Below are 24,665 nucleotides of genomic sequence, written 5' to 3'. Positions count from 1 at the left end.
TGACGATGAATATTGCTTCTTGAATGGACGACAGACTTAAATATAGCAGAGTTTCGAATGCAAAATATTTTTTTAACCAAGTTGAACCTTTCTTGGAGTACCATTCAACCAAGACCATTGTTTAACCCTTTGGGTGCTGACGTCTTTTCTGTTGAAAGTCCACCAGGCTGAAAATTTCACCAACTTTTCCAACTAGAATTATTTAGAAATCCAATAGTAAGCAGGTACAAATATTTTAGCTAATCCAAACAAACCCTACATAACTACCGCTGAGGATTTCCAGTTTTGTAAAGGTGTGTTTGGACTCTCTATATGTTGCAACAATATAAAACAAACAAAAGAAGTCTATTAATGAATGTATTTTTCCAAAACCAGTTCCATCTTCTTCATTGTTGTTAAAATGTAATGCTCACAATCTAAATGCCAAGCTACAATCTAAAATACTCATCGAGAAATTCTGCTATGGTTATAAATTCAGAGATTCCGGTGTAAACCAGTCTTTATAAACATTGACACGGATTACACGACCCATGTTCAATGCATTTTTTTTTCAATGCTACCTGGAAAGGCTTAGCGGGTAGTATTCTTGTTTACTTTGTACATGCTCAATATACAACGCTTATCGGCGTTTTGCAGGTCCATCGAGTTGGCAAAACGCCAAACAAAGGGTTAAACTAAAGAAAATTGAAAAATACAAGTTGAAATCAATGAAGAATGCTCGTAGAAAAAAGAGTAATTGTGCGATGACCATCCAGGATTCAAATTTACGTCGAACAGAAATTTCAATGTAAAAAAATGTAGCATTATCTTATCACACAGTACACGCAAACGAGCAAAGGTTGTTCAAAAACACTGAAAATGAGAAATTTCGATAGCGTTGAATATGTTATGTTCGATAAACAATAAAAATTCTGCATCGCATGTAGTTTCACTCGGCCATAATTTAGATCTACCGATTGAATATGTACATATTTAAAACTAGTACACGTCGCATCATAATTATAAATGACAATATAATATACATAACACATGCTGGCGCAATATTAGATATACAAATGTAGATTTTCCTTTTAATGGTATGTATGGTAATAGCATTCAGTGATGCAACGAGCTTCCTATGCATGCAAGTCAAATCAATATATCAATTTTAAATCATATCGGGCCGGATAAATGAAAATGCATTTGTGCTTAATTGATTAAATACATATTTATTTAGAATCTGCTACAAAAAACCACCGCTACACGCCATTAATTCCAATACGGCATATGATTATCGAAAAAGGATGTACGATACATGTGAATAAATATTTGACATTTAACCACCATGAACAGATATACATTTTTACATGTGTGCATATATGTATGTAAATATTAAATTAAAAATAAAAATCATCATTTATTTATATAATCCTGGATAAATAAAAAAAATTGATAGCGTTCCATTGCAATATACCGAGATATACCATATTAAGCGTTTGCCCGCGGCTTCTATGGAAGCTTTGCGCGACAAGTCTGTAGCGCGGCTGTCTTCCATAGAATTTCTGAACTTTGCACGGGATTTTGAGTCTTATATACGCCTATTTCAACTGTTTTAAGGTTCAAAATAGGTTGAATATATTACTGAGAGTTGAATGCCATATATTCAATTTCCTTAAAATTAATATATACCAGTCAAAATTAGTTTTTTGTGGAACCATACTGAAACCTCGTTTATGTGACGTCACGTCTGTTGAACAATGGCGACGATACGTCTCAATTGTATGAAGAATGTCATACAATTGAGACGTAATTTGTCAATTAATCCAAAACTACGAGATATATTATGTATTTTATTTTTTAAATTAATACTTTGTGTTAATTAACATATCTGGTTACTTGAGCAAATATTAAAATCTGTATTTAAGGTCGAAAACTCGATTGCCAAATTTGCGAAAAAGGGCTTGTGCGCTATATTTATTGCCGCGGGCAAAGGGTTAAAATATGAACCAGGAAGTCAGAGTAACATAACCTCTAAATACATAGACATTTATAATAAAAAAATGCATTACTCATAAGCACCCATCATATTATAAATTATTAGATTAAAAAAAATCATTAAACGATTCCGGCTGCCGTCAAATCGAAGATCATCATCAGAAATATAATAAAATACACTGTTAAACCGAAACACGGAGAAATTTAATGTACTTTTCATTTTACTTGACATATATAAATGAGATTGTTTAATATCTGAGAGTAATTTTCAAACATATTTAACAGATTCAATTGATTTTGTATTTCACCAAAACCACACAAATGAAACATTAGTAAATAGTCACTAGAAATTACAAACAAAATCATACATATAAATACATGTATGTATATATTTTCCTACAACATAAAAAAAAGAAGATTGGAAGAGTACCACAAAAATTTACACACTTAAAAATACGGCACACTCCATCAGGTTTATTTTCAAAAATAAATAATAGTATTAAGTGTACACAAACACACGTCGAGTTTGCCGTATTTTGCTTCACCGTAAATTTATTTGCTTTAGACGTACGTAAATATGGAGCGACGGTGCAAATAATTATCTATTTAATAACTACTTTGGACATTTGAAAAAATTGTAGAGTCGATTTATTATGATGTGTCGACGTCGCCCGCGTCTACGATTTCAAAGTCTTTTCCCGTCGAAGATCTCTGACTGCTTTCTGATTCACTCTCGGTGTTGTCTTGGAGCGCCGCCGATTGTAGATCGAGTTTCTCCCCCCTAACGAACAAACGTAATCGATGTAAAAATATTCAAAATGCAAAAACAAAAAATACTAATCGATGTTAACTCACTTGTCGCTTTCTCCTTGAGAATCTTTAGAGATTAATTTTGATTTCTCGTCGGCCGGTTCAGCTTCATCATCGGAACACTTTTCTTTCTTTTTTTTCTTTTTTCCCTTTTCTGATTTACTAGGCGGACAATAGTCTTTGCCTCTATATTCGTACTGTAAGAATTGTAATCATTTTTGTAAATATATTTGGGTACGATTGTACATTGAGAAAAATACTTTGTATCTAAAAAAAATTTTGTGCATTAAAAATTTGCATTATTTTCGGTGCATTAAACCATCTCGTATTGTGCATCGAATAAAATATTTTGGCATTAGAATAGATACAAAAAGTGGAAACGTTGCAGTCTTCCGCTATTGACAACTGTCAACTGTCAGGTCGTAGAGTCGAAGCCAAGGTGGTAGGTCGCAAGCCGAAAAATAAAAAAAAATGAATCCAGTAGAGAGAAGCGTTGGTCGTTGTTGGTTCGTATTTTGGTCATTGTAATACACATTTAAGTAGCAAACATCCGCTTTTTAGTAGTAGCAGATATTTTTATCAATGATCAAAGCAAAGTTTCTAATGCAATATGTATCCGTCATTTAGAAATGCATACAAATTTTTTTTTGTAATGTATAGAAACTTTTTTTTATGTACAATTTTTTTTTTAAATGCACATTTATTTTATAAAATGGGCGTTGAAATTGTTCCCAATATATTTTATATATTATATTAAAGTAATAATTTTTATTAGATATCTTCGAACAAGTTACGAAATAATCGGATGCTGCTTAATTGTTGATACAGATCCAATAAATCATGGTTTATCGCAAATTTGAATCATTATCATCTCGAGTTTGTTGGATCTTATAAAATGCTACCTACATAACGCATTTCTCGCAAATTTTATCAAATTTTTTTTTTGATTTTCCATAGATGTCTCTATTGAATTCTATTGTCTATGTTTGAAAATTGTTAGTAATTTTGTACAATAATAATCTAACTATATGTATCGCTTGGGATGACTCCTGCCATGGCACATGTATGTATAGGTTCCGCGACAAATCACTCACGGACTTTACACTCAACGGCGGTATGCGCACGAAATTGCTAGGATAGTGTGTTAATCCGTCACGATACGTTTAATTGAGTTTTAGAGTAATTATTGTGTAGAAAATAACGTTTTTGTACGCAATTTTAATAATTCCATAAGCGTAATGTCGTGTGAGTGATTTATCTGTGAGTGTAATGGCCGTGAGCCCGTTGTCGCGTGAGTGAAATTTCGTGCGCGTAACGCCGTTAAGTGTAAGGTCCGTGAGTGATTTGTCTTGGCACCGTATGTATGTAATAAAAATGAAATGTAAATACATGAATACTAACTTGATATAGTGGCCAGAATGATGCGAAGAATCCGACATCCTCAGTCAAATTGGGAAGCAGCCACAGATGATGTCTGGAAAGGGTGAGTATCCAAACTAGACAGAACACGATGACGCGTAATGTCGTCAGTGCGATTATCAAAATCAGGAAACAGGCTGCCGCTACGCTCAAATAATACACTCCCTTTCTGCCAAATGAAATAAAACACACATGAAAAGCCACATGAGAGGTACTCCGAAAGTCTAACCGGACTAGTTTTATTGTGTGATTACATTAATAGTCTTGCTCATTTGGCGCAAGGAGTTTCGGGATTTTACTTCATTAATAAGAGTCACTTATTGTCTAGAGTTTCAAATAGTATCAAATCCAGCTCCACAATATGAGCCATTGGCATCCAACGTGGCCAAAATTCGCAAGACTACGTATGTATTTGGGTGGAACACATCAGCCATGTGTGAAGCTGGCATGAGTCAGAGTTCATCGGCAATATCAGCTCTAGTCCTATATGGAAACATAGTAAACACATTCAAACTTATAGTTGATTGTAGTGTAATATTCAGAGTTGTTCATAGCATGTCTCTAATGCGCTTGCATTAAACATCGCTTGATTCAGACACGATATTGGCAACCACTTGGTGTAATTTAGCATGTTTTTAAAACAGCTCTAGAAGCAAGTCTATACTAGTATGAAATGTGATTGAGAGAGAGATTCTTTCTCTAGTCTTTTATGACAAACATTTTGTCATTTCATTCGAAAAGCGATGAAGCATTGCCATTTGTTTTTGGAACAGTTGAAATTCCTGGTTGAATTGAGTGAAGCAGCAGCAATATTGAGGCGCACTGCAGACAACTCTTTAGTTTTGCTCGATTAATTGGGAAGTAGAACATCTACATATGACAGAGCTGCTACAGCAGCTTCCGCAATGGAAGAGTTGAGTGGCAGGAGTTGTTGTACAGTGTTTTCAACGGATGTTGTATGTATAATCTTTATTTGTGTACAAAATTTTGATCATAGATGTCGCCTTGGGCAACCTGTAGTAGCATCTATGGTCGGAGTTAATATAAAATGGATATATAAATAAAGATAAAAATATATTGAAACTTAATGGGTATGAAAAAAATATTGAAATTCTGTATGCTTGTTTTGTTAAAACTTTTAATAAATAAGACTTTATATTTCGGGTATTGCTGAAATAGTATGTATTATTCATAAAAAATGTCTCCGAAATCCAACTCTTATTATTGAATGTTCTCATGTATTACATGTTCACAAAGAAATTTTTCTTTTCTTTAACCCTTTGAATGCTGACGTCTTTCCTGTTGAAAGCCCGTCATGCTGAAAATTTCGCCAACATTTCCAACTAGAATTATTTAGAAATCCAATAGAAAGCAGGTATAAAAATTGTAGCTAATCCAAACAAACCCTAGATAACTACCGCCGAGGATTTCGAGTTTTGTAAAGGTATGTTTAGACTTTAATATATCTTGCAACAATATAAAATAAACAAAAGATGTGTATTAATGAATGTATTTTTCCAAAACTAGTTCCATCGTCTTCATCGTTGTTAAAATGGGTTCCGCGACAACTGGCTCACGGACCTTTCACTCAACGGCGTTACACGCACGAAATTTCACTCACGCGACAACTGGCTCACAACAGTTATTTTAACAAATCTGCCTTTTTTCAAAAGTATTTATTTAGTTTGTAGTACCGGTGGTTCCAAAGGCTTGTTTTCGGTCAAATACTGATACCACCAGTATCGGTACTTTCGGTAATGCCCGTGTCGCGTGAGAGAAATTTCGTGTGCATAACGCCGTTGACTGAAAGGTCCGTGAGCCAGTTGTCGTGACACCCTTAAAATGCAATGCTCATAATCTAAATGCCAAAGCACAATCTAAAATACTCAGCAGTTAGGGATTTCCATCGAGAACATCTGCTATGGTTACAAATTCAGAAATTCCCGTGTAATCCAGTCTTTATAAACATTGACACGGATTATGTTCAATGCATTTTTTCTTCAATACTACCTGGAAAGGCTTAACAGTTATTATTTTTGTTTATTTTTTATTACATACTCAAAAAACAACACTTGTTGGCGTATTTGAGGCTCATGGCCTTGTTGGCAAAACGCCGATCGGCGTTGGTCAGCATTCAAAGGGTTAATTACTGCTGATTTTCGTTTCACATCATATTATGCAGTATTATACGCAAATTAGCATTGTTGTCGTCGACTCTAAGCAAATTAACACACACGTCAAGGTTGAAGTCGTTAATACGCAAGTTAAGGGGGGTATTCTAGTCTAGAAATTTGAAGAAATCGATTTTTTTTCTTTCATATTTTCAAAGCTTAAACCTTTGATAATATGTCCTTAAGAGGATTTTTCAAAATTCAAATTATTTTCGGAGATATAGCTGCTTTAGTGACGTGGCATCTGACCGGCACGTAAGTTAACCCGAAACCTTAAACGCGTTTTTCTCGAAACTACTTTTTTCGAGACGGTTGACATGATATCTCAAGTTCTACCGAACCAATTTACTTGAAATTTGGTGTGAGCCTTCTCTATATATTCCTTTATCGCACGAACTAGAACTATGACAAAATTCCAATTTTTACTATTTTTAAAAAATTCAGAAATGTCAAAAAAACTGGTAAAAAATAGACTTTTTATTTCAAACAGCCGCTATTCTGCGAAAAAAATTTTGTTTGACATTTCCGTAGTTCATGCCATGGCAGCATTTGTTTGGATTAAGAATTAATTTGCTCTTTTGATTTTGGAATACTAGGAGGGTTGGAACGCACCATTTTTTCGAGACCCCTCACTTCATCAGCCCGTAACTTTATGAATTTTGAATTTTTTTTCTATGTATTCTTCAAACATTAACAAACATTTGGTAAAATAATTTCTGCTAAAATTATTTTTTTTTATTGTACTAAAATTTTATTATACCTAAAATTCATTCCTCTAGACTAGAAAACAATAAAAAAAAACAAAAACAAAACAAAACGAAAAAAAAAACACAATAATGACCCTTAAAACAAACAAACATCAAAAACATCAAAACTGAAAACAAACTGAATCCAAATTGTGAAGAAGATTGAAAAATAAAATAGAAATACCTAACACCGGGAGGCCAAAGTGGAAACATGCATATGCCTATGGCTGCGAGAACTAGCAGTGCTCCGAATAGCCAATAATATAGGGGAATAGGGTCGTAAATCCACACATACGCTTCCGGTCCGTCTATAAATACTTGATCTAAATGCATGTCCAGTCGAATTTTACGTTTTCTTTTTTCAGGTTCTTTCGTTTCACTCTTTCCTTCCTGAAATAGAAACACTATAAAATATGTGCATATACAAAAGGCATTTCCATTTCATCTATATGTATACCTTTCCTTCCGCTTGACTATCGGCTACAGCATCATCCTTTTTTTTATCGTCTTGCTTTTCAGTATCTCTCTTTTTACTTCTTCCTTTCAGTTCTTGTTCACTAACTGTTACCTATCAGATAAAAAAAAAAAAAAAAAAATTAAATCAAAACATCAAACTCGATACACACCCAATCATATTTTAAACATCAGTACTTTAACGGCTCTGTGGAAGAACCGGTGGACAAGCATCTCGTGCAGAAAACTGGTGACGTCGGTGCGTTCTGTGAACAGAGGAACGTCTCCAGTGCCCCATTCTGATTTCAGTAAAGCGTCGATCGCCTTAGATCCTGCACCGTAAAATATCATAAGCGCATAGCAATATAAAGTGTACATATTACATATAAGGCGGAGGCATTTTAACAAACCGGTGAAATATTCAACGTGATGATTTAAAAATTTGGTTTTTTTTGTAGGCACATTAGCGCGTAGCCATTTGGCGACGGCATACTCTTCTTTTGAAGGTTTATCATTCTTTTCTTTAGCACCAGGAGCCGCAAATTCCTGCAAATTTATAAACAGTCACATGAAAAGTAATAGATTAATATTATTATAAATTTCCATTATCGTGAGATCTCTGTCTAGCTATGGAAGCTTTGGGCGACAAGTCTGTAGCGCGGCTGTCTTCCATAGAATTTCTGAACTTTGCACGGGATTTTGAGCCTTATATGCGCCTATTTCAACTGTTTTAAGGTTCAAAATTGATTGAATATATTACTGAGTTGAATGCCATCTATTCAATTTGCTTAAAATGAATATACATATACCAGTCAAAATTAGTTTTTTGTGGAACCATACTGAAACCTCGCTCATGTGACGTCACGTCTTCATACAATTATGAAGAATGATTATTTGACAATTAATCCAAAACTACGAGATATATTATGTATTTTATTGTTTAAAATAACACTTTATGTGCTAATTAACATATCTGGTTACTTGAGTAAATATTAAAATCTGTATTTAAGGTCGAAAACTTGATAACCAAATTCACGAAAAAGGTGCTTGTTCAGGGCTTGTTCGCTATAGTTATTGCCGCGGGCAAAGGGTTAATAGAGACAAAATTGAGCATTGATTATAAATATACTAGATAACATATGTATATATAAAAATAAAGATTTATAAATTTTTCAGTGCATTTTCTATCGTAACTTCTTTTCAAATTATATTATTCTTTCTGTAAATATACTAACAATAGAAGAACCTAGATTATCCGGATTAGTTGGGGATAAAGGTAGTCCGGATAAACGAAAAAATCACAATTGACAGGGAAAGATGTGTACATTCAGTATTTTTGATTTTTAAATGTTTTTTATTATTGGTTGTGGCTATTTGCAGGTACTATATATGCGAATTATTGGCTATTTGCAGGTACTATATCTGCGACAGGCGCAAAGCCTTCTGCGCATGCGCGTGGACTGTCACTGTCACCGTGTTTACTGTTAAAATTTTGTTTTAAACCTCTTAAAATTTAGTTCGAACCCGTAAAGTGACGTAGAGTAAAAAATATAATCCAAATTAGTTAATATTATTAATTGTTAGAAAATTATTATCATATACAACGTATAATACCTACATATGTACAAGTACAAGCCGCGAACTAGCTAAATGATATAAATCTATTATAATAACGTGCAAAATTTATTTGCCTCATGTGTAATGAACGAATGATTAAACAAGTCTAAAAAATTAAATGTAAGCAATTATAATCGGATTATAAGTATGCGTTCATGCGCAGAAGGCTTTGCACCTGTCGCAGATATAGTACCTGCAAATAGCCAATAATTCGCAGATATAGTACCTGCAAATAGCCAATAATTCGCAGATGAAGTACCTGCAAATAGCCACAACCTTTATTATTACGAAATTATGTTCACAATACATCTTACATCTATTTTAATAGCTACTGATCTACTGATCATTTTCAATTTTAATTTAATTTTGTTAGTAATCATAGAATTATATTATTCTAATGTTAATGTACAGCATAATAGGAAAAAGATCTCAAAAACCCATTTACATTCAGTATGAATAATATTTACTTGTCTACATTTACATGTATAATAACATGAAGATCAATATTAAATTGTTCTATATTAAGAAATTCAATTACGATGTTTTGCTTAAAGTTATCTGTTCTTTTTGAAGCTGCCAAATCGCGAATACTTTTCATACAATAATGGACCAGATATTGGCTGTCCAGACGATCGTCTTTGAATGAATCACATAATCATATCCTGATTTTTTCATAATCTTACGCTCCGAGCTTCTATCATCTGACATTAAACAATCGGTAAATTTCATATCCGGGATCTTTGACGTTCCAAAACCATATTTACATGACAAAAAACGTCCTAAAACACCACTTTTTAAAGCATTGATTATCTAATTTGTCTTTTAATGACAATACAACACGTTTTCTTTCCCATATTAGTAATATTAAAAATAAATATTTAAATCGCGATCAAATTTCCACGAAACAAACGTCCTTTGAGTATTGAATTTTGAAGACAACTGACTCATTTCTCCGTCTTATTTTCGAATTTTTATGTTATGTATTTCAAAGCAGCAAAAAAGATTGTTTTTAACAATCCGGATACTCGAGACTGTACTGTATTTAATTAAGTTCCTTTTGGGTGGAAACCAGTCGTTACAGTTATACAGTCGTATGACAACGAATTACTAACACTGGCGTATTTACCCTATTTTGTATACCTGCGCCGTTGTAAGTAACATTTTGGGTTAGTTTTTTTCGTAGACCATTCATTGTATCCTATTCTATGTACTTACAGAAGAATAAGATTAGTAGTGTTTATACAAATATTTTAAAAACCGTACAAGTGCAGATAGACAGTTTGGCTTTGAAATTCGTTTGGTGTAGATGTGTGCTTTCAGTGGGAGAAAAGTTCGTTTTGAAGAGATTTTTGCTTTCCTGTATATTATCGATATCATTGAAGTAAGTTAAAGTGTTTAAATTTTTTAAATGTGACTTAATTATTTGTTTAAATTGCTTGTGAAACAACCCCCTTTCCTTTTTAGATGGGAAGAAATAAAGATTTATCCGTGGAGAAAATCGCCAATATTTCCACATTATTAAATACTCGGAAGTATTCCATAAGATATATTGCTCAAGATCAGGGGGTTAGCGTTTTCAGTGTGCATAAAATTAGCGCCCAACTATAAAGAGGTGAAAATCCTACGGTCACCAATCGTAAGAATTGTCGTGGCACTCGTAAATACAGTCCTCTAGTCTATCGAAATATTGTAAATATTGTTGAGAAGGATCGGTTTGCCACAAAATGTCTGGCATATCCTTAAAATGAAATTAAATAAGCTCCAATGTACCAATAAAAATATCCTAAAACGAAACATAATTTCTGTGTGGCAGGGAGATCCTGACATAAAGTCAAACATTGCGTCTTGTATCGAGAGTATGCCCAAAAGAATAGCATTGTGTCTCCAAAATAAGGGTGGACATACAAAATATTAATAATATATATATTTGTTGTATTAATATTGTAAATAAACTATGTATAATCATTATAAACACATATTTGTTTTAATTTACGAACCTACTCTTCAATATATAGCTCTAAACATAGAATTTGCAAAATCTGCACGGTGTTAGTAATTCGCCGTCATGGGACTGTATATGTATGTATGTACCAAATTTTCTTCATAATCGTACAAAATAAAGAATTTCAAAGAAAATACATACGGTGACCTTAAAATATGTCAATTGTGACCTTTTCGATAAAATATGACCTGAGAAGTTTGTTGCCAAGGTTGTAAGAGGTTATTTTCCTATATGCAAAAAAATTAAATAAAATTTATAAAATTCTCATGCAATTCAATATGGTGCAAAATAAAAGTTGAGATATTGATAAAAAAAATAGCCAAAAGGAAAAAATAATAAAATAAGTGTTCAAGGAAAGCGCTTTTCATAATCGGGTTGTTTAACCCGTAAAACACAAAGGAAATTTATGAATGAACATAGACTGGGAGTAATGAATGAATAGCAGTGGAGTGATGAATGAATAGCGTGTGCCAAATTGACGGATGATTGAGGAGTAGCGCGTCGACGTGTGGTGACGTTGAACGCGCTGACGCGTCACAAGACGTGATCAGGGTTTCGGGGTCGAGGTGCGAACACGAGGAACTGCTGTCGGAGCAAATGAGGGTCGGGAAGTTCATTCAAATTCAAGACTCACCTCCTTCCGTTTCTTGGCTCTCTTCTTTTCAGCCATCGCGACAGATGAGGAGCCCCCCGCGAGCGCTGTCACTCACTTCTGCCACCGCCAGCGTACCACCAACAACGCACTTCTCGGTTCTTGGTTCTAGCAACTTTTATTTCGGCCATTTGTACTCGTGTATTTCAACATTTTATGATGCGATTTATAAATCAAATGCAGACTCAACAATATTTTTTATATTTTTTTCTATTTGATTTACACTTAAATCTCTCACTCTGTCAGTTTTTATGATATGAGCTTTGATTTTCTCTTTCCGCTTTTAGGTCTGTTCATACCTAGTCAGCACGTACCGACTTCAGCAGGTATCCGGCCGTACGAAAAGTATTCTTTGGTACATTTTGTATGGGTATATTCATATCAACCGTCACGTTTACGCCACGGCAGGCTTGCAGCAGTACCCGACATTTCCTTTTCATACTTTACAGCAACATCCGTCAACGTATCGTATCCGTTTTTTTGGCCATCGTGGAAATATACACGCGAATTACGTGCCATGAGTCTGCCGCTTTGCTGTTTTGGACCAATTATCGATGGTGATAGTTGACAGCTGTTCAATCTTTCGACATGGTTTTGGCGCAAATATTTAAAAAAAAATTGTCCATCATCCACAAGCTCCTTATACAGTGTCCAAAACTCTCCTTCGGTTTTTCTATTTTTTAACATGGGATGCACATCAAAATGCCTCCGTGCTTTTTTATTGCCTTCTTGAGCTTCTTCTTCCAACAACAACGCGATTATACATACATCATTTTTCGTTCGATAAACGCCGAAACATTTTTGCTGACTTGTATTCTGACGCGTAGCTACGAATGCACGTGTATGCATATTGCAAGTACTCGACAATACGACGTAAGCAATATTGCGCCGTATCGTCATGGCCTCTAATGTATAAGTAAGCCGATTTTGCCTTGCACTCGGCCAAATTGCTGTAAGCGTGACGTGACCGCGACGTGTAGGTAGATATGAATAGAAATGTAATAAAATGACATATTTGAAACGGAGTCGTGCAGTGCTGAAGCCGTGCAGTGCTGTTAAATATGAACAGACCTTTTGGCTTTGATATGAAAGTGACTCTTCTGATACGGTTACCTGACAACTCGTTCACAGATTTTCCGTAAACATAGGATGCTCTCCAGGCATTACGTATACGGCCATCTCTTTCTCAGCCCGTCTGTTCACCAAGATCTCGATTACTATGCCATTGCGTATGTAGCCATGAGCCATCTCTTTCACAGACCGTCTGTTATCGGTGAACAGAAGGTTTGTGAAAGAGATGATCTGTGAAAGTAATGGCATAGTAAACGAGATCTTGGTGAACAGAAGGGGTGAGAAAGAGATGGCCGTATACGTAATGCCTGGAGCGCATCCTCGGTTTACGGAAAATCTATGAACGAGTTGTCGTGTCACCTTCTGATACATTGCTACGACCATAGTAACTATTTTATTTGTATTTTTAAAGCTTGTAATTACATTTATTCACTCAGGCCCACGCCTACCTTATATATGTACAAATTTATGCAACGCACACACACAGATTACCTAAACACAATCTGCTTTAGGTCATCGACTTTAGGGAGTCTTATGATTACTAACCAAATTAAATTAAATTGTAAAATAGAAAATGATCAGTAGGTCAGTAGCTATTAAAATATATATAAGATGTATTGTGAACATAATTTCGTAATAATAAAAAGCATTTAAAAATCAAATGCAACGCACACAGGCGGCCGAAAGAAATGACAGTTGAAAAAATTGTATTCCTTAATTATGCGATTTATAAATCAATTGTAGACTTAACAATATTTTTAATATTTTTTTCTATTTGATTTACACTTAAATCTTTCACTCTGTCAATTTTTTATGATATGAGCTTTGATTTTCTCTTTCCGCTTTTGGCTTTGATATGAAAGTGACTCTTCTGATACATCGCTTCGACCATAGTAACAATTTTATTTTTATTTTTAAAGCTTGTAATTACATTTATACACTCTGGGCCGCGCCTACCATATGAACAAATGTATGCAACGCATACAGGCGGTCGAAAGAAATGAGAGTCGAAAAAATTGTATTCTTTAAAAAATACGAAACAAGTCATCGTACTTTTTAAAATGCATTTAAGTTGTCTTGTTGTATTCTTGTGGATTGCTGTGAAGTTACAAATTGTAACACACCCAAACTATAATTCGAGGAAATAAATACTATACAAAGCAGATATAGCTTCGGTCCGCATAGAGATAGGTCTTTTATGTTGTATTGTTTTTGCGACTGCTAGATGTATGTATTTCTTCAAGGATGTTTAGTATTGCTTGGTCATGGAAAAATCAATAGCATTTTTCAAAAATACCTTTTTGACAAATTGAATTGAGCAACAAAAAATCATATTTTTTACTTACCAGAGCGGAGACATGAGAAGGAGATCTTTATTAAGTTTGACCACTGAATTCGAATATACAGAAAAAATGTGTAAAAATTAGTATATCTTTGAGTTTTAAAATTCGCTAAATAATTAATAATATTAATATAAGCAATAAAAAAATCACAATCAATAGAAAAAAACATCTGGATATTTATTTATTTATTTATTTAAAGTTTGGACCGTTGTAGCATTACAGGAATTCCTAATGCGCCACAATGGTCAAAAATATAACAGAAAAGACAAGAAACAAAATAATAAATTAGACATAACAAAAACAAAACATATATATACACAAACAACTAAAAATAATAATTATTATTATTATATATCAAAGAGTTTCAAAATTTGTCATCCGGACTGACCGAAACCAATCACGACAAGATATTGATTCCTATCCTTACTTTTGCACAGCAATATTAGATTTTCAGTTAAATACTGCAAAAGCCTAAAATCTGTTAAAATTTCGAATTTTTTAAACGCTCAAATCTCAAAAAGAGAAGAAAGCAAGAAAATCATTGTCATATTAAAACACAATGGAGTAAATTTAGTAAAGATTGATTAGTCCCCGCTCCGATAATTTTTTTTTGTTGCTTAGTGTTATTATAGTTTTTCTATAGTATATCAATTCAATAATCACAAAAAATCGTTATTTTATTAAATGCATCACATTTTCGAGAAGCTCCATATATTATGAATACAATAAATCTCATTATACCATAAAATATTAGTTTATGAATATTGTTTACAATTGAATTATTTATCAAATATAAAATACAACCGTTGTATCGTTACGTACATATATGTACATACATAAGTGTAAAAATTCAACTAAGGTCAAAAATATAAAAAACTTTATCTCTAAAATTGTTATATAAAGTTGCGTGTACATTTGTAGATATTAATCTTATTTTTATAAAAGTATTAAGCATGTATAAATAAAATGTATTTACAACTGATATTTTTGACAACGAATACTAAGAGATCAATAAATTAATCTGACCTTATAAAATACTAACATGGCTTATGTCAGTTTCAGTTAGTTGAATGTGTTTTGGGTCAGGCGTAGAGTACTACGATTCTATGTCTTCGCAGTCTTAGTAGTAAATAATTTATTATTTATTACTGATTATTATTAGTCATATTAGTGATTATTATTAGTCAAAAGAGATAGAAACTACAATATCGTAATGTAAACAGTAAAAAACTAAAATTTGTGGACACATATATGTATCTACATATAATGGTTCGCTTTTATCAATCGAAAGAAGTAGATATGTAACTATGATAATTTATTGTAAAATTTCAAAAAAATGGTCAAAAATATTAAGCACAAACTAAATTGTTTATAAGAGAAAAACTATTGAACCGAATATTTTGACTTCAATACATTTATTTATTTACAAGAGGTTGTGCACCTCTGATTTTGATTATACAATTGGCCGTCTGATTTTGATTACACAATTGGCCAACAATCTGTCAGTATCAACAATAAATTTGGTGATTACACAAGTGTTTACTGGAAAACGCGCTGGACGAAGCAAAATGCTTACTTTGGTGATTTTTTTTATTTTGACGGTAACCATATATCTGTATATTACATGGAATAATAATTATTGGGCTAAAAAGAAAGTGCCTTTTGATGAACCGACCTTTTTCTTGGGGAGTATCAAGGAAACCTTAAATGGTTCGAAACACTTTGGCGTGCTATACATGGATTTATACAAGTATGATATGTATTTTAAAATATTTACACAACTAACAAGCAACGATTGAGACCAGTTTTTTTTGTTTAATTTTAGCAAATTCAAAAATGTCCCTTACTTTGGATATTTTAAACTTCGTGATCCAGCTCTGATAGTTCGAGATCCGGAATTGATTAAAGATATATTAATTAAGGACTACGCATCATTCTCCAGTAATGACTTTCAAGTATGTATATATGTACATAAATATATGCATTGTACAAACTATATATGTATATTGTTACGTACACCGCCGAGTAGTTGCAATCGGATTAGGCCGAGTAGTATCCCAGAGACTGTGTGACCGTTATAATTGGTTTCAAGGATTATCTCTAGACTCAAAGTGCATGTAGGCTAAACAATGGCCACCGAAGTGGCCGCGATTGGTCCCTTCGCAGAAGTGACCGATACCGTGGGACTGGGTGTCGTGGGAATATACATATATCCGGGTACATGCCTAAACAATAGGGAAGTAACCGGATGCCTTGAGCGACTGACCCGTTATAAGGCGGTACTTAGGCGATATTAAGACATTCTGGACGGAGCACTGCCAGTGTGTGTATCTCCTTAATCATCCATAAATGCTGTGACACGACTTTGGCCTTTTCTATCTATTTTGCAGTACTTGGATCCTCCACCCACCCCTATGCAACAATATGTATACATATATTATACATGTTTTTTCATAATTTAGTAATCTTTCATAGGTAGATCCAGAAATAGATCCAATTTGGGGAGCCAACATTTTCTCTCAGGTTGGTGATACTTGGAAGAAAAATCGCAGCGCTTGGTCAGCCGCTCTGACGGCCACTAAAATTAAAGCAATGTATGATGTCTTGAATACTAAATCTGATATAATGATCGATTATATCAGAAAGCAAACCAAAAATCATCCCGATGTCCCGATAGAAACGAGAGAGGTTGGTTCAATTGTTCAAAATACAAAATCAAAATATCGATGGCTTAGTGCACAGATATTGTATGTCAATTTTTTATATTTGTATCGAATTTTAAGTTTGTAGATGCTGAAATAATTCAGGTTTTTCCTTTCAAGGTAATTTATGTATATTTGAATGATTCCAGCTACAAACTTAAAATTCGATACAAATTCAGAAATGGACATACAATATCTGTGCACCAAGCCATCGATATGTATTATTATAGTATTATTGATACGGCTTTTATATATCATACTAAAAGTCATTGAAATAAAAATTTTATTTAATTTTCAACATTATAGCAATAGGGCGGATCGTTATTAGGGTAATCCCAAATAACAATACAATAGTGAAAGAGCAAAAAAAAAAATGATATGCCACGAGTTAACTATAGCTATAACGCCCCAAAAACATTTTGCCATAATGAGTATCCATTCCTTAATTATAACTAAATAATAAACATATTGTTACGTACACCGCCGAGTAAGTGCAATCGGTTTAGGCCGAGTAGCATCCCAGAGACAGTGTGACCGTTATAATTGGTTTCAAGGATTATCTCCAGGCTTAAGTGCAAGTCGGCTATTATTGATACGGCTTTTATATATCATACTAAAATTCATTGAAATAAAAATTTTATTTAACTTTCAACATTATAGCAATAGGGCGGAATTGTTATTAGGGTAATCACAAATAACAATACAATATTGAAAGAGCAAAAAAAAATGATATATAAAATTGTATAATAAAATTATTGTTTTTTTCAGTTGGTATCAAAGTTTTTCGTTGACTCTATATTATCATCTATAGTTGGTTTGGAATTTAATTCTTTCACGGCGACAAACAATCCTTACAGAAAAGTAACTCAAGAACTTTTTGTTTCTACGTATTGGGATTCAATGGTAACTTTCTCCTTCATGTTTTTTCCTGGACTGGCCAAAATTTTCGGGCTTAGGTAAAATTATGTTTATAAACTCACGTGCACAACAAGTACACTCTTGATATTAGCCATCAGCATAGCTCGTTGGTTGCTTAAATTCTAACCACCAAGATTTTCCCGGGTTCAAGCCCTGGGTTGACCTCATTGAAGAGAATTTATCCGGAGTGTTTCTGCAGTGCTGCTGGTCAGATTTGGATATTTGTGACTCCAAGTCGATCGTTTCCGATCAGAGTTTGCCAATTCATCTGATTTCATTGTTGAAACGGTTCCTCATCAAATTGGCAAAACTATCCAACCTAATATGGTTTTAAATTTATAATCTATAAATTTATAAATATACGTTTGATATCATAGGTGTCAAACCCATAATTACATCATGGTAAAATATAAATTTTATTAATAAAAAGACATATGCATTATGACTTATAGTTACATAAACATATTAACAAATATGCAAATTTTTCAGATTTGTGCCGAAGCGTATCCAAAATGACTTATTAGTGATGGCACAGGAAATCATTGCAAACCGGCAAAAGCATGGTTACCAAAAATTAAACCCTTTCGATGCAATTTTAACGCACAGTGAATACGTCAGTAGGGGAGGAGGTAAGTTTTAAAAATTTAATAACTACGTCAAATAATTATTACGGGAACTTGTGATGAGCGGGAAAACAGTTTTGTACCTAAGTGTATATCTACGAATGAATATGTATGTAAAGAGTTTTGGTAAAACAAGCAAAATGAGACATTTAAACTGAAAATTCTATCCACACTAAGCGTTTGTCGTGTCGTGTCATGATGTACGTAGAATACAATGTATTCGTAGCGTACATGAAAACTTAGAAAATAGATTTAGTCGATAAATGTTTTGAATCTGCATGATATAATAAATGCGTTTCTTTGCAGTATCTGAAATGGAAGTTGCCGGTATTCTGTTCAGTTTCTTATTGGATGGCACAGAGACATCTGCAGGAGTTTTAGCATATTTATTATACGAGGTAAATACATATGTATGATTGTAAAAGTATTAGATGTTACATTTTATAATGATTTTCAATACTAATGTCTAAATTTTCAGCTGGGAAAAAATTTAGACATACAAAAAAGATTGAGAAAAGAAATAGACGAAGCATTCGAATCTGATAACGGAAATATTACCTTTGAGAAACTGAACAATTTGCCGTACATAAATATGGTGCTTTCTGGTAATTTCATGATTATTTAATGTAGATATAGTATACAATTTACTAAAAATATGTGTTAACACTTTTGATTATTCGGTTGAGTAGCCTACTGGCAGATTACTTGAATTGTGTAAATTATTTTTTTTAATAGAAACAATGCGTTTGTATCCACCGGCCCTGTCAATGCAACGTCTTTGCACGAAACCCTACAGTCTTGCTCCAATTGAAAAAAATGATGATCCCATCAAGATTCCACTGGGTATGCCAGTTATAATTCCGATATATGCCCTCCATATGGACCCTAAGTATTATCCTGAGCCGAAAAACTTTAACCCAGAACGTTTCAGCGAGGAGAACAAAGGAAACATTCCCAAGTATTCCTATCTACCATTCGGCGAAGGTCCTAGGATTTGCATAGGTATTATGGGTTTGGTGCAAACGATCGACAAGCGCCAGACAGAGTGAACCACAGATTAACTGGATGGCTGCTTTAAACGCAATTCTCGACTTCACGAATGATAGATTGCACATCAGATGACGAGTAGACTTTCAATGTGCACAGATGCAATTTTTAAAATGGTAATTATTAAAATTGAGTTGGATCTTTCTGGCGAGTTTAATAAGGCAAAATTCGGAACTAAAGTATCAGAAGCACAGAACGTATACAGGGTAGGTATGTCGGGACTTCGGGTAGATTTCGCTCAGTGTAAGTGCGAGCAGTGCGCACGCATAAGGTACACGCGTCATTAATCTGTGGTTCAGTCTGTCTGACGTTTGTCGATCGTTTGCACCGCATCGAGGTATTATATGTATATTACATTTTATACACGCCGATCTCGGAAATCTTACTACACGTCTTAGCTACAATATCAAGATATGTATATAAAATATTCCATGTGAAGACTTCGTAAATGCTATTTTTTTAGGATTTCGTTTGGCGTTAAATCAGACAAAGATTGGATTATTTCACTTATTGAGAAACTTCGAAATCAGGCTGGCTCCACAAATGCAAGGCAAAGAGTTAAGCATCGATCCTAACATATTTGTGATGAAGGCTATCGGTGATCTGTGGGTCAACTTCTACGAGAGGACAGACAAAAAATGATGCCATTTCTGAAATTATTAAAACTGTTATATATGTATGTATATTTTGAATTACAAATAAACCACTATTAAATTTTATATTTTATTTTTTGTTTGATACATATGGGTACATTAAAAATGTACCCATATGGGTACATCTGAAAAATCGGACACAAACCAATAATTGATTGAAATTCATGTTTAATTTATACTAGTGGTTTTACCCGGCTTCGCCCGGTATTTGTTATGTAAACCGATTAAACATGACTAATCTAATATTACAAATTTATTTGTTTTTTTATTAAAATTATCTCAATTGTAAAATTAAAATATTTAACGACATTCAGAAATTGCATAAACACAATGAATAGTTGTTTTTATATATATAACGGAACCGGAACTGAAAAAATAGTCTTGATCCGGAACTGAAAAAAGAATCTGGATCCGGAACTGAAACAGGAATTCAGAACCGGAAATGAAAAAGGAATCGGGGTACGGAACTGAAACAGGAATTCGGAACAGAAACTGAAAAAGGAATCTAAATCGAAAACGAAATCGATATCGATATAGTCGTCATAGAAAATTAGATTTTTTGATAACGTCACGGATTCTAGCACCCATATCTTACATACATTAGATGCGATGAAATTTCACTTCATTAAGGGTAATGACATAATTTCAAAGTGGGATTGATCACATTGTGACTAAAAAGAGTTTTCAAGGACGTGTTTCTGTGATCAGTTTCGTGAAATCATTTCAGGGTTTAAATGATAATGAAAAAATAAGATATCTCAATTGAAACGGTAGTGATACAGATTCGCCATTTCAATTGATTGTAATCATACATACGGCTCGGTATCCTGGTCAACATAACAGTCAAGCACAAGACATCAAGTGGATATAAAGGTCACAGAGAACATGTGGATCTTTGTGTCGATTATTGTAATTTTATTGCTAACTCTATACGTCTTTATAACTCGGAACAATAACTACTGGAAAGAGAGAAAGGTGCCTTATGAGCAACCCAAATTTTTCTTTGGAAACTTCAAAGATGTTTTCAATGGATCTAAACACTTTGGTATGCTATACGTTGATTTGTATAAGTAAGTTCACTCTTTTTTTATGTTTTCATAAACAAAGTAATCAAATAGTTTGCCGATATTATCTAGATTTTGTTTATTAGACAATTCAAGAACGCTGCTTATGTGGGTTTGTACAAGCTATGGACGCCAGCTATCATGATTAGAGATCCAGATCTAATTAGAACGGTTCTTGTAAAAGATTTCCAAAATTTTGCCAGTAATGATTTTCAAGTTAGTTTAGTGTTTGAATTACTACGCGATTAAGTACTTTTATCTGATGGATCAAATATACATCAATTATTTTTTTTATCTTAAAATTGATATGATTATAATTTAGATGAATCCGGACGTTGACCCTATAATGTCAAAAAACATATTCAATCAAACTGGAGAAGAATGGAAAAAGAACAGAAGTGCTTGGACGGCCAGTATGACTTCGAACAAGATCAAGAATGCATTCGAAAAAACTGATGATAAATGCAAAATAATGATTGAGCATATTAAAAATCACATCAAAGAAAATCCAAATGAACCACTAGAGTCTAGAGAGGTATGAATGTATTATGTAGAATTCTAGTAGCAAACTATACATAGAGCAGGAGTTCTTAGCTTAAATTGTCGCGGTCCGAAATATGGTTGATTTGCATTTTTGTCGTATATTTTGGGTAGCATATTTTCAGATATTTTTTCTTAAGTAAACAACTTAAATACACACATTTATTTGCCAAGAGATGACCTAAATTGTTGTCTGTCTAAAATAGCGACAAAATTTGATGATCTTTTAATACTTATACAAATCCAAGATTCACATTTAATATAAACCCTGACAGTGGTGGCTCATGAGTAGTTTTCGGCGGTGGAGTTTCCATATTCCAAGAAGAAGTGTTAGCTATTGTCAATTACTATTGTCCTACAAAGCTAGAGAGCAAAAAAAAGGTTGCCAATTGAAATTGACAACAGTGAACCCTTTTTTTTTGGGCAAAAGCATCATGAAAGCCTTTCCTTACTCATGAGTAGACACCGGACCGTCAATTGTTCAATTGTTGTAAATGCTTTGTTAAAGGTTCGCCGAACTTTTTTTTTGCACTCTAGCTTTGTAAATAGAGATAAACCGCCCCGAATCCTGGAAAAAGCACGGTCTGTATCCGTAGTCTACTCATGAGAGTTCACAGTGGGGGGGGGGCTACAGAGATGAATCGGGCTATAGTAGCCCGTTGACCATATTGGTGACCAAATGCAAACAAAAATAGCATGCATATGTACTATACAGGGAGGCTGCAGCCCCCCAGCCTATATGGATGACAAAAATAGTACTATACTGGGAGGGCTGCAGCCCTGCAGCCCATATGGACGAGCCGCCATTCTAAGCCGCTAATTTCTTAATAATAAGATTCAATGTTGTCACCAATATGTGTAATGCATATTGTGTTATTATAATTCATTTAATTGTTGATATTTCTTTTTAAATCTTTTTTGGGTCGCGAAACCCAACTTAAGAATGATATTTTTAATAAACAGCCTACATGAAAACATGCACGTGCTCTATAGTATTCAAGTAATAATTATTGTTAAACTGATAGAATTGTCAATTTTATGTGATAGTTATCATCGAAATTCTTTACTGATGCTTTGGTATCGTCTGTATTTGGCTTGGAGATGAACTCTTTCGTAGAAAAAGACAATCGATATAGAAATATAATTACATCGTTCTTTCAACCAAATTTTTGGGAAAGTTTCCTGCTGTTGGTAATTACAATTGCGCCTGTCTTTGGAAAGATACTTAGACTCAGGTAAATATTTAATTTTACATAATAATAAAAAAAAAACAGTGGCTTCTGATCTTTTAAAATTTTATAACTATAGAATAGTGCCAAAACGCGTTGAAAATTCCCTGATTCGGATTGCTAAAGAAGTATTTGATAGTCGGAAATTATCTGGCTTTCAAAAGACCAACTCTTTTGATTCTATACTTCTGCATGGTGGTACTAAAGACAATGCATGTAAGTCCAAACAAACCATTATTAGGCTACTTTAGATGAAGAAAAAACGTTATCAATCTTAGTCGAATTATGATTACAATCTTTATTTTTCAGCTTTAACTGATCTAGATATTGGGGCTTTAGTATTTGGATTTTTATTGGATGGTACAGAAACATCAGCTGGAGTTTCCGGATTTATGTTGTATTCAGTTAATAACAAACAAATTTAGATTGTACATTGTGGTACTTGTTTAATCCTAAAGTATATATTGTTGCTTTCGCATTATATGTAGATAGCAGCAAATCCTCACATCCAAAAGAAATTGCGAAATGAAATAGATCAAGCTGCTGAAGCAAATGATGGAAGATTGGATTATGAAACAATTCATAAACTATCATATTTAGATTTGATAATGAGCGGTAAGCCGATACAATAATTATCTCAAGATTGTATTCTGTATATGTACATATATCTGCGATCTTTACCTGTCAAATTTTATTTCAGAGACGCTAAGAATGTATCCCCCCGGATTGTCAATACAAAGGCTTTGTACAAAATCATATGTACTACCTCCTGCTGTTTCGAATGGTGAGCCTTATGAAGTTCAGGTTGGAACATCTGTCGTAGTTCCAATATATGCTTTGCATATGGATCCAAAAAATTTTCCGGAACCGGAAAAGTTTGATCCGGAAAGATTCAACGATGAAAATAAAAATAATATAAAAAAATTCACTTACATACCGTTTGGAGAGGGCCCCAGAGTTTGTATAGGTATAGAAAAAATATTTTTACAATATATGTACATATGTATGTAATTGTATAAACAAGTAATGCAACAACTGACATTTTATATTTTTTGTAGGTGCACGTCTTGCTTACAATCAAACAAAAATTGGTATAGCAAATATCATAAAAAACTTTGAGATTCGATTATCTCCCCAAATGGAAGGAAAGCCTATACTAATTGATCCAAACGTATTCATTTTGAGGGCAGTTGGAGATTTGTGGTTAACATTCCACAATAGAGCTGATGCTTAATATACAATTTCAAAAATTTCAGAGTTCTTTGTATTTGTAGAGTATTATTTTATATACTACAAATTAATGTAAATTATATAATATATGTCATATAAATGTGTATACATATTCTTTATATTTTATCAAACATTATTAAAAGAAATGAAATAAATAAATGAGAAAAATCTGATAATTCACATTCATTTTAAAAGATCAAAATATAAGTGCTGCGGTAGGAATACAATACAGCTTGTACGAGTTTTCAGCAAAGCCAAAACAATCATCTTTTCTTGAGTTGATTGATTGGTTCAAAACTTGAGTTCAAGGGAACAACCGAAATAGCAAAAATCCTATTACCCCATAAAACACAAGGCATGCGACTACACAAAGGATACCCTTGCGCCTGGAAGAATATTCG

General features: G+C 33.5%; 2 protein-coding genes across 2 annotated transcripts; one reads left to right on the top strand and one right to left on the bottom strand.

The window, feature by feature from the left end:
- Positions 1–343: 343 nt before the first annotated feature.
- Positions 344–12,083, bottom strand: Trp1 (translocation protein 1). The gene is made up of 8 exons (XM_077442552.1): positions 11,827–12,083; positions 7,984–8,119; positions 7,772–7,905; positions 7,578–7,688; positions 7,305–7,510; positions 4,186–4,372; positions 2,830–2,981; positions 344–2,755 (listed from the first exon to the last, which is right to left on the bottom strand). The coding sequence occupies exons 1-8, from the start codon at positions 11,860–11,862 to the stop codon at positions 2,626–2,628; spliced, it is 1,092 nt and encodes a 363-aa protein (XP_077298678.1). The 5' UTR covers positions 11,863–12,083; the 3' UTR covers positions 344–2,625.
- A 3,055-nt stretch (positions 12,084–15,138) lies between these two features.
- LOC143920158 (uncharacterized) lies at positions 15,139–24,268 on the top strand. The gene is made up of 18 exons (XM_077442875.1): positions 15,139–16,008; positions 16,084–16,213; positions 16,734–16,946; positions 17,729–17,916; positions 18,368–18,507; positions 18,808–18,899; positions 18,980–19,106; positions 19,237–19,503; positions 20,012–20,157; positions 21,045–21,271; positions 21,352–21,481; positions 21,588–21,800; positions 22,853–23,040; positions 23,114–23,250; positions 23,344–23,438; positions 23,523–23,649; positions 23,735–24,001; positions 24,093–24,268. The coding sequence occupies exons 1-18, from the start codon at positions 15,827–15,829 to the stop codon at positions 24,266–24,268; spliced, it is 3,045 nt and encodes a 1,014-aa protein (XP_077299001.1). The 5' UTR covers positions 15,139–15,826.
- Positions 24,269–24,665: the final 397 nt, after the last annotated feature.

This window comes from Arctopsyche grandis, chromosome 12 (assembly GCF_051622035.1).
Source record: "Arctopsyche grandis isolate Sample6627 chromosome 12, ASM5162203v2, whole genome shotgun sequence".
Taxonomy (NCBI): domain Eukaryota; kingdom Metazoa; phylum Arthropoda; class Insecta; order Trichoptera; family Hydropsychidae; genus Arctopsyche; species Arctopsyche grandis.
Note: the sequence above shows the minus strand (reverse complement) of the source record. Positions and strands in the feature narration are given on the sequence as shown.